We start from the raw sequence: 11,403 nt of genomic DNA on the forward strand, positions 1-11,403 counted from the left end.
AGAGTACCTTTTACACTTTTGTAAATGGTATTAGGTCCAATAGGGAGTAAAAATATTTTTTTATCCTTTTTCTTGCCACCCCATCTAGATACATATTTAAAGAAAAAATACTTTTGATTATATAATCTAAAAACTAAAAAAAACTTTTGAATCATGTAATGTAATCTCAAAGTTAATTATAAATTTGAAAAAAAACATATAAAAATTAAAAAAAACTTTGGAATCATGTAATTCCGAAGTTAATTATAAATTTGAAAAAATACTTCTAAATTATAGAATATTAGAAAATGACAATTTTAGAAATATGAAAATTTATGGAGGAGGTGAGAGAAGAACATGTAGGCAGAATAATTTCAATTTTGGAAGGGTGTGTGATTATTTTTTTAACTAATGAATTGACACAGGGCTGGTGAAAATTGTTTCTTAAATGCTTTATTGACAGGAAATAAGTAAGCACCCCCATTATTATTTCATTTTTTACAGAAATAGATACAACTACTACAGTTTTAAATCCGCCTCATGTAACACATTTTGCGGACAAGTGAAGTGAGTATAAGTGTTTCAACTCATTCAAACCAAAAACTCTTTCTTGAAGAAATATGACTCGCCAAAACACATTAGTTTCATATCGGTAACTGTACCACCTTATTGTGAAATCAAAGACAAATACTAAATCCCAATAACAAATTCTCAAGTTAAAAAATCATTCCTGTCGAATCTCATTTCACAACCAAAGACAGTGGATTTAGAAAACACAATCAAAATAGAAGAAAAATGAGAACCACAGGAAGAGTGCATACGAATGTGGAATAAGGAAAAGCAAAAGCAAAAACCTAACATCAACCTCATTTTCTTCATAGCCATTGTTTTTCTATGCCATCCACTTGGAAAACTCGAATAAAGCGAAATGCCATTGCTGGCACCCCAATTTGGTATCAGCCTCCTTCTATGCATTCTGCAATTTACACTTCCATGCCATGATGTGAAACATTAATGGAAAATAGAATAAGTTGTTCATAAGTAACTGATACAGCAGGTAGGAAACATTTTCATTAGCTCAAGACATAAACCCCAACATTGTTCACACCAAACTTTATTATGCCATAGAGTTGTGTTCTGAGATTTCAGGCATTGGAGGGAGGAAGAGAAGCGTTGTTGAGTCGCTCGAGGACCAAAATAAGAGCCTGAGTACCCAAAAGACCTTCACCATGAGCCTTAAGCGACAAATAAAGCTGTTGAGCCAGAGCCAAACCAGGCAAAGCAATGCCCATATTCTCACACTCCTTCAGACAAATCCCCAAATCTTTAACAAAGTGGTTCACGAAAAACCCCGCTTCAAAATCCCTCTTCAAGATCCTCTTTCCGTACAATTCCAGCGACTTCGAACCGGCGGCGCCGCTGGAAATCGCCTCCAGGTACAACCCCACATCCAACCCCGCCTTGTGCGCGTACACCATGCCCTCCACCAGCCCTACCATCGTCGACGCTATCGTCACCTGATTCGCCAATTTCGCGAATTGCCCCTTCCCACTCCCCCCCATGTAGTTCACTTTCCCCAGCACTGAAAACAAGGGTTCCAGATTCTTCACCGTTGATTCCTCCCCGCCAGCGAAGATCGCTAGGGTTCCGTTCTTCGCGCCGCGGTCGCCGCCGGACACAGGGGCGTCCACGGAGTGGCAGCCTTTAGCCGCGGCTGCCGCCGCGATTTCGGCGGCGAGGGAGGGCTCCGAGGTGGTCATGTCAACGAGGACACCGCCTGGGCGGAGGGCGGCGAGCGCGCCGGAGGTTGGGTGGAGGAGGACGGAGCGGACGTCGGAGGGGTAGCCGACGATGGAGAATACGACGTCGGAGCGGGCGGCGACGGCGTGGGGGGAAGAAGCGAAGTGGGCCCCGAGGTCGACGAGAGGTTGGGCCTTGGAAGCAGTGCGGTTGAAGACGGTGAGGGTGTAGCCGGCCCGGATGAGGTGGGCGCACATGGAGTGGCCCATGACGCCCGTGCCGATCCAGCCCACACGCGTGTTCGATGGGCTTACGGGCGCGGCGGCCATGAAGTGTCGGACGGTGAAAGAGTGGTGGTGGTGGATACGACGGTGGAGGAAGCGGAGATTTAGCTGCAGAGAGGGGAGTGGCATGTCTTTTGTTTTGCTTGCCACATATATATCGGTAATATTTTCGGGTCCGATTATCCTGTTGAGTAACTTGTGTTGTTAACCTTAGGAATTTTTTTTATTTTTATTTCTTTTTTCAATTAAAGGAGAACTTGGCTTTAGTTTGAGTTTGACTCATCACGTGAAGTATTATTTGTAATTAAAGTCGAATATTCTTGTTTTATTTTTTATTTTCAATGTGTATTGGTAAGTTCGTATAATCGATACTCTGACTTGTTACTTGATCCGATTTCGATCTAAATTGATCGACATAACTAACAATGAAGTTGGTTAATAATCGAACGTTTATTAATCTACTTTTATTAGGTTCATTAGCAACAATAAATCCACAATGATTATATCAATAAATACTACGAATCTAAAAAAATCAAGCATGTAATTATCTAATACTAAATACTGAATACCAAGTGTCAAAGTGAACTTGAATGTCAAAGTGTCTTTTATCGATATCATTCGAGATCAAAATTAACTAAAAGAAAGAGTGAAAAAATAAAAACGTATAAGTCTAACTGAAAAGAATGAGTAAGATGCAGAGGGTTAGAATCATTATGTTAGTTTAATCCCATTTGGAAACGCAATGTTTTTAATATATGTTAATAGTTTTATTGTTATGGATGTAATGTGAAATAAATTAATATTAAATTTTTTAATTGAATTATAGATATATGGAAATTTGATTTCAGATTAGATTATAGAACTTCTTCGCTTTATATATGTAATCGATATAGATGTGATTGTTTAATAAGGGAAATTTTATTTTATTATATTTCTTTATCGAACCAAATAGATAAATTTATATTTAAAATTATAATTTAACAAATTCCTTAACTTTGAATTTATTATTCACTTCTAAGAGAAAAAACAAAAAAATGTTAGTTCGTGGATAACTTTAGAAATGTGATTATATGTAAAAGTACAATGAGTTAAAATTAATTGCTATAGTTTTTATTAATGATGATATTATTATTCATTGGCTATCTTTATCATTGACTTCACTACTTGCTTTGAAGTTTATTGTTAATAAGTTCAATTCTTTTGTGTGATGGAGATGGTGAATTATAAAACACCTACCTCCTCTTTTCATATATACTTTGTGTTATTTCATTAGTGTTTAATATTTTATTTATTTAGAATAAGACGTGACAAATAATAAAATTATAATAAATCATTAAAGTAGATAAAACGTTAAACATAAAGTAAAAGTTTAAATTTTGTTGTGACAGTCTTCTCTTTATTTGTGCACATTTTCTTTTTCAATGGAAGAACATTATAATGGAAGAACATTATAATGAAATTTCAATCCATACATTAAGATAAAAAAAGACGTGTATCATTTTCTCTATTTATTGCCACAACAATATTAAATTAGGATTATTTTCCTTCTACCTCATAACAATTAATTGGCAAAACATATGATAAAAACGCTTGTTTCAGATTTTTTTTTTAAAGTTAAAAATTTAAATATGATGATAATATTAGTTGATAAATTAATACAAAACATAAAAAAAATACTTATTTCCTCGTCTTCCCTCCTTGCCTAAAAACAAACCGAGTATGAGAGTGGATGGAGTGAAAATGGAAGTATTTTTTAATTATTCACTTAAATAAAGAGATTTGTGTTAATTGTATGTAAAATTATTGTTTTTATCAAATACCTTTGTGTATATGTTATTATAATATACAAAATTAAATATTACATAAATTTATTTAACAATTTTAAAAATATTTAATTATACCATTAATAACAACATATAATTATAAATAATAAAATAAAATTATAACAATAAAAAATATATAATTATATAAAATTAAAAAATATAGAAAATAATAAATATTATTTTCATTATTTTTAATAAATTGTAATACATTTATTGCAATTTAACACAATTTTTTTTATTAAAAAATATCAATAATTATGGATATTATATATTAGAAAAATTAAATTAACTCAAAAAAAAAAATCATAATATTTAAATATTTTTTAATAACAAAAATAAATTTGTAAACTTATATTTTACATATTTAAATAATTTCTAAATTTTCTTATAACTATCACTTCGCTCCCAAATTTCAATAAATCATTATCACAAATCTATTATATAATCTCTCAATTTAAATAACTTTCCATATCCTTTTTAGTTTTTACAAATTCACTTCTCTACTCCCTTTTCAATCCAAACACAACATCAAAATAACTTCTGAAATAAACACAAGAAATAGTTGGATTCTCTTATCTCCTTATTGTACATACCTAAAAACAACACAATATAAATAATCTCAATTTAACATATGATATAATTTTAAAAATATAAATAAATATTAATTCTATGATGTTTAAAAAAAATAAAATGTAAATATAAAAATAATTTATGTAAAATTTAACTCGATTTTTTTATTACAATAGTTATACAACAAGTTTTGTTAATTTTCTGTTCATACACAATAAATTATTAAAAGAAATAATTTTATCAATTATGAGAATAATTCGATGTTATTGTAACATATATTACTAGTTATATAGCAATAAGAATTTTAAACTGATCATAATTTACACACGAATAAAAAATAATACTAAATAACACGTTATTATGATTAAAAAACTTTTTTTTTTTACCTACCATCATGTATAAAACTTCCATAATTAACTTTAAATTCAAACATTTGTTTATAAATATATAAAGAGGACATATTATCTTAGTGTATATATCTATGTCTTATTTATTTTTATAATCATTACTGCTATTTTTTTTATAAACTTATTATTTGTATCTTGTAAATCACTCATATATTTTAATAACATAAGATACCATAAGTTATTTATCAGTTGTTCTGTAATCACTATTTTATTTTTGAAGAATCATTAAAAAATATACAACAATATATATATTATTAAAAAATCCAACCTCCAACTATTAGAATACACCATTGCATGCATCAGGTACTAAAATAATTCGTATAGCAGAGAATAAAACGATGTCGTTTAACTGTCCATCAGAAATCGGCGCTTGTATGTAGTCTCTGTCTGCCCTAATTTCCTAATGCACGTCAATGTAAAGGAAACAAAGATAAGGCATTTTCATTTTGAAAACTTCACTGAAATTTTTCTTTAATTCACATGGTTGTTCCTTCCTCAATCCATTCTATCAACAATTGAGATTCTTCTCTGGGTTTTCACTTTGAAGACTTCATAGTTATTCTAGTGCTACCTCAATGTACACTAGCATCTCCAAAGCCCAGGCATTTCCTTTCGCCGCTAAATTCTCTTCGCAACCCAAATGCTTCACTTCACCCCACGCTTTAATGTCCCTATCTTTACCGCTTGCTTATCATCAAAACCCCATCTTAAAGATCCCGACTTCACATAACTTTGGAACCTCGGAAATGGGGAAGTTAGCAAATCCATATGGGTTGATGCTTCAAATTGCTAGAAGATATTATAGGGCAAGAAGTGGCGAAAAACAACTTCCTTGGTTAGAAGTGGCTAATGAGGTTCAGGGAGAAGGTAAGGTGGTGGAGAAAGCAAAGATGACTAGGATTAGAGGCTCTATTCAGGAGGGTTCAGCAAAGAAGATGAGTAGTAAGTCCTCTTGGGAACAATCCATTGAAAGGTTGGATAAAAGTCATAAAACAACAGTTCCCGAAATTAAGCCGAGATCAGCAGCAGCTGCAACATTTTCCAGGAAGGGTGGTGCATCAGCTGCTGCTAGTAAGGAAATGAAGAGGGGATTGGTTGAGAAGGCTGGAGAGCACAGGAGTGATTATGGTAAGAGGTATGTGAAGTATGATGATAATGACGAGGAAGAAGTTGATGATGAAATGGGGGAGGAGATTGATGATCCAAGGTGGGATAACATAAAGAATAGGTTCAAAGGGACGGTGGGGGCTAAAGTTGGAATGGAGAGACCCGAGTTTCGAAGATGGAATAAGCAGGAGGACTGGGGTAGAAAGACATGGAAAGAGGCCACTGAATCCACTGTTCCTAAGATTGTTGGTGAAGGGATCTATGGGGTTGGTCCAGTTTTGGCTGCATTGTCAGCTGATCGAAGGGAATTCTATGCATTATATGTTCAAGAAGGATTGGATTTGAGTAGCAATAATAGGAAGAAGAAGGACAAGAAAGGGTTTGAGAGAGTTCTAAAGATTGCTGAGAAGCTTGATTTGAGTGTAAAAGAAGCATCAAAACATGATCTGAATATGGTGGTTGATAACCGTCCTCATCAGGGTTTGGTTTTAGATGCTTCACCACTAGAGATGGTGAAAATAAAGGAATTGGACCCTGTTTCTGTAGATGAAGGGAAGGGTTCCCTTTGGATAGCCTTGGATGAGGTAACTGATCCACAGAATTTAGGGGCAATAATTAGGTCTTCATACTTTTTTGGAGCTTCTGGGATAGTATTATGTGCCAAGAATTCAGCCCCATTGAGTGGTGTTGTGAGCAAAGCAAGCGCAGGCTCTCTTGAGTTAATGGAACTTAGATATTGCAAGAATATGATGCAATTCTTGGTATCTTCAGCTGAAAATGGTTGGCGAGTTCTTGGGGGCTCTGTGTCCTCCAAAGCTATTTCTCTGGATGAGGTTGTGCCTGGTCCGCCAACTATTCTTGTTTTGGGCAGCGAGGGCACTGGTTTGAGACCACTGGTGGAGAGATCATGCACTCATTTAGTTAGGATTCCTGGGAACATTCCTCATGACCCAAATACTAGTGAATTGGATGGTGAAAGTAATGGTTTGAATGCTCAGAGCTCTGGTAAAGAGTTTCTATCATTTTTGGCCGTGGAAAGCTTAAATGTTAGTGTTGCAGCAGGTGTGCTTGTTCACCACTTAATTGGGAAAAATTTAGTGGATTCATTGCCAGAGGACAATAAACAGATTGATGTGTCTGAGTGAGACTGCATTGCCTCAATTTATTTAGTTCTATCTCACCTAGTGTTTCCCCATGGAGCACAGCTTTTATTTCTTTGAATGCATTGTAGTTTCTCCTTCTTCATAATTTGATTATGTATTCATATTACAATCATCTAAGAAAGTTGGTCTGTCCGGCCGTGGAGTCGGTCCACAATTTTGACTACAATATAACTTTAAGGCTAAATATATTTTACATCATTATTCAAATGAAAGAGAATTGATCAATTAAATTAAAAGTTGAGGCTTCTTTTTGCTTACCACATTGAACTTGTATTAGTTTATAGTTGTGTTATTTTTAACTTGAATTGTGTTGTTTTAAGTTTCAGATGTGATTTTTCATTATAACTCAAATAGGCTGTTTCTTTTCCTGTATTTTGCTCATTGCCTCCATATAACATGAAGTCGGTGGCCTGCTTATTGTCTTTACTTTAGCTGAATCTCTATGACTCCACGACAGGCGACAACATCTAACGGGTGCTAATTATTTTTACCTGTTCAGTTTTCTTTCGGGTTCTAGTTGAAGATCTGAATGACTTTTGGTTTATACATGTTATTACTTTCTGCATTCGATGTTATTGTCATATTGTTTGCAAAATGTATCTTACCCATTCTTACAGAGTAAAGTTTCAGGCTCAACAACACCCACTGTTAGGCTCCTGAGATCTTTTCAAACTGAAATTATCAAGAACAAATATAGAGAGTAGGAAAGATATAGTTTTTCTGTGATAAAATCAGTAGAGGACTGTCCTCAAGAGCAATCCCCTTCTGCACCAAACACCACTTCTCAAGGTTCAACTCAACAGATGTCTGACTAACTTCTATTGCAGCTCTTTGTCTTGAATAGACCCTTGGGCTTTAGTTACAGACTGGGCCCTAACACCCACCTTTAATTCTTCACTGCTTCTAGTGGTTTCTGAGCTCAATCCATCCAGCATGACAGCCATGTGGCATCAAGATCTTTTTTTGGCATATTTTAGGACTGTGGGAAAGGGGTAGTTAATTTTGCATAGTTAGAATATTGTTAGGTAAAGGGAGTTAGTGATATAAATAAATAGGAAGATTGGAGGGAAAGGAATTGATTCATATTTGTTATCATTTGTAAATTGAGTACTACCCCTTTGGAAAAGGAGAGTAATAGTTGTGAAGTGGAAACCTTTGAAAGAGTGTTCTCTCTCCTGTGTTCTGTTCTGTTGAAATCAATCTATCTTTTCTTTTCTCTATTTTTACAGTTCCAGGTTGTGAACAGTCTCATTGATGAACTAGGTTCTGAATATGGTGATTGATAACTGTTGCCATGCAGTTGCAGTTCCAGCAGATCGAGCTTTATGATATACACTAGGCCTTGCATTATAAGGTTCTGCACGTGATGGTTTATCCTGAATTCTCTAAAGAAAATACTTTTTTTTTTTGTATTTATACACAGTGTATTTTAATCTTCCCTTGTATGATTGGAAACATTTTCTTTGTTATTAAATTTGATAAATTAATCACCGATTCTTAATATTAAGTATAATCTGAAGATGGAACTTAGCTTCATTTTAGATATTTGTATTTTGGCAACCAATAATTAATTTATTCATTTCATACTTCACTCACTTGCAAGGTTTGTATTACCAGAAACACTATGGAAAGACATTATATAACATATAGGACTAATATCAGAATATAACTGGAGCATTACCAATTTTCATTCCTGACCCTTATCATGCAAACATCTTCTGCATGTCTTGAGCAGGACAAGACATGCCTTAGTTTACACTAATAAATGTTAGAATATACAAAAGTGTCTTATCATATTCTATCACATTTTAAATTATCTTTTTGGTTTAATTTCTCTATTCCTCAATTTTATGAATATATAAAAAGTATTCAGACATTATGATATATTTCTAGGAATATTAATTCAGTGAGTATTTTCTTTCATGTCTTTTCTTTCCTCCACATATGTGGAGCAGTCTGCAGTGTCATCCTCTTTGTCCAACTGTTTACAATTTCATTCTTTTTTAAAAAAATGAAATTAATTTGTTTTCTACAACTTTATCCTGAAAATATTTTACTTTCTGACTTTTTGCTCAATTGTTATGTACCTTGATTTCTGAAAGTTCAGATCTCCTTTTTTGTCTCCATTGTTGTACTCCCTTGCCTTTGTTCAAATATGTGCTAGCTTTGGACCTCATGTTGACTTGAGTGTGTCTCCTTCAATAATATGTTTTTTTTTTTGTCTTTATTTTTACCCTAACTATGTCCCATGGAGTTTTGTCAGTGTCCCTACTCTTTACTTCTTCGGCTGACCCTAGTTTTTTACTGACTTTGTTTGTCTTCCAATATTTTATATCTTATTTAGTATTTGGATCTCTCTTTTGAATGCTTTGTGTTGTTTGTTTGCTGGCTTAGTCAGCATCCTTTCATTACAGAAAGGGTAATCTGGAAAGTAGAACTACATTTCAAATGATCTTTTCAAAATAGATGTTTGAAAGGGGAGTGTTGCTTGAGCTTCTATTGGGTGCATGAGGAAGTGGCTGTCCTTAATTTGTGATTGCTATGTCCTCGTTTGATTGTTTGGTAGCTGCACTTGTCTTCACACACCCTTGTTATTTGGAGGTTGCACTTGGTTTGCTATGACCCTGTACTTGTTTGCCTGCTGCTGCACACTTAATTCACCTCATCCCTCTTCTTGTTTGACACACATGTTTAGTTTGTTGTGTCCCTCTAGTTGTTAGGTGGTTGTTCAGAATTTTTGTTTAGGTTGTTCTTTCCCTGACATTTTTATGTTTAGGACTTGTTTGTTTTCCATTAAAAGAGGAGAATTTTTATAATGAGCTTGAAAATGTCTTTAGACAGATGATCCTCCAGGATTTTTTTCTTTCTTTATATACAATAACTCATTACATACCACTTCATCTTATCATGATCTGTTCCTATGATTAGCTCAGATTAAGTTTGATATTAACAAGGATTACATGTTTTATGAATACATCAACACATTGTGGTACATCTCAATTAATAGCAACTAGCAAGAATTCAACAACCATAGAGTACTGTCATCTAATTATAGATCACCGCACAATAAACAATTGTTAACTTCAATTGAGGAAAAACATATTGTTCAGATAGGATCAGAGTTGATCAAAACCATAAGGAAATTTTATCTTTCTGTCTCTCTCTCTTCCTGGTATATATGCAGGCCCACAAAAAACTATGGGGATAAGAGGATAGAGTAGGGACAAGAGAACAGAGCTCCCTGTGCAAGAGCCTCATCATTCAAAAATATATGGACACAGCAACAACACAGTGAAAAATCACTCTCCTAGATGACCCTTAAGATAAGGAGATGTTTTTGTTTCTTTCCTTAGAATTCATTTGGTCCTTATGTTTTCATAGTTTTTATTATCGTACATCAGCATTGCAATTTTAAGAGTTCAATGAATATCAGTTTGTTCCTTGATACATATTATTTTTGGAAGTTGAAGTGAATGTGCTCTTAACTTGTCACAATCCCAACAGAAAGTAGCAAAGAGACATCATTTCTTCTAAATACATGGAGGTCACATGATTTTTGAGTTAGCCCAAACTCGTTGTACGGCCAATTATTTTTCCAACTTGTATATTTAATGTGAACTCCCTTCATCCATTAGAATTCAAAGTTTGCTTTACTCATCTTCTTTTGAAGGACTGAACCACAAATGAACATAATGATAAATTATCAAATACTCATTTTTCTCTTTTCTTTTTCACATTCCAATCACTATTTTCGGATAAGATTAATCCTGTTTCACTATTTGCTAATTTTTCATTGGAAGTAGTTCTTCAAATAGATCACTTGAAGAGATTAATGTTTATTTTCTGAATATAAATAATTAAGGATAGCAAAGAAGTAATTGTGCTTTGCAAATCATACCATAGATAATGTTGTGAACAAAATTGCAATGGGCCAGTTGATGAGTGGGATTCCATCAGAACATCGAAAGCAATAGCTGGCAATGCCATGTGAATAAGGTGGGGACACTTACACATGCATACCAAATCCCATCTCTTTCTTCTTCATTATTCTTCTTCACTTCTTACTTCACTTTTTTACAAAATTCTTACATATAACATTATATACACAAGTCACAATTCCATTCAATGTTGTTTTCTTTTAATTATTACCCTGCAACCTTCTACTTGCTTCTCTGTTCAATCTTGAATAGAAGAGCATGCATGTTTCACGGATTTCTCACATGGGACACTATTGTTTACTTCTCTATTTGATATTAAACTTCATTCACCACATTATCAAATTGTCTTATTGAAGGAACCAAGAGGAAACTGCGACCATTTTTTAAAACTT

The 11,403-nt window shown here is 33.8% G+C and overlaps 2 protein-coding genes across 2 annotated transcripts; one reads left to right on the top strand and one right to left on the bottom strand.

The window, feature by feature from the left end:
• Positions 1-695: 695 nt before the first annotated feature.
• Positions 696-2,395, bottom strand: LOC137812830 (6-phosphogluconate dehydrogenase family protein). The gene has a single exon (XM_068615052.2). It carries the CDS (start codon positions 2,130-2,132, stop codon positions 1,125-1,127), a length of 1,008 nt encoding a protein of 335 aa, XP_068471153.2. The 5' UTR covers positions 2,133-2,395; the 3' UTR covers positions 696-1,124.
• A 2,791-nt stretch (positions 2,396-5,186) lies between these two features.
• On the top strand, positions 5,187-8,563 carry LOC137812831 (tRNA/rRNA methyltransferase (SpoU) family protein). Its single transcript, XM_090299175.1, has 2 exons — positions 5,187-7,043; positions 7,691-8,563. Exons 1-2 carry the CDS (start codon positions 5,379-5,381, stop codon positions 7,775-7,777), a joined length of 1,752 nt encoding a protein of 583 aa, XP_090155301.1. The 5' UTR covers positions 5,187-5,378; the 3' UTR covers positions 7,778-8,563.
• The last annotated feature ends 2,840 nt before the right edge of the window (positions 8,564-11,403 follow it).

Source organism: Phaseolus vulgaris, chromosome 2 (assembly GCF_051622355.1).
Source record: "Phaseolus vulgaris cultivar YP4 chromosome 2, ASM5162235v1, whole genome shotgun sequence".
Lineage (NCBI taxonomy): Eukaryota > Viridiplantae > Streptophyta > Magnoliopsida > Fabales > Fabaceae > Phaseolus > Phaseolus vulgaris.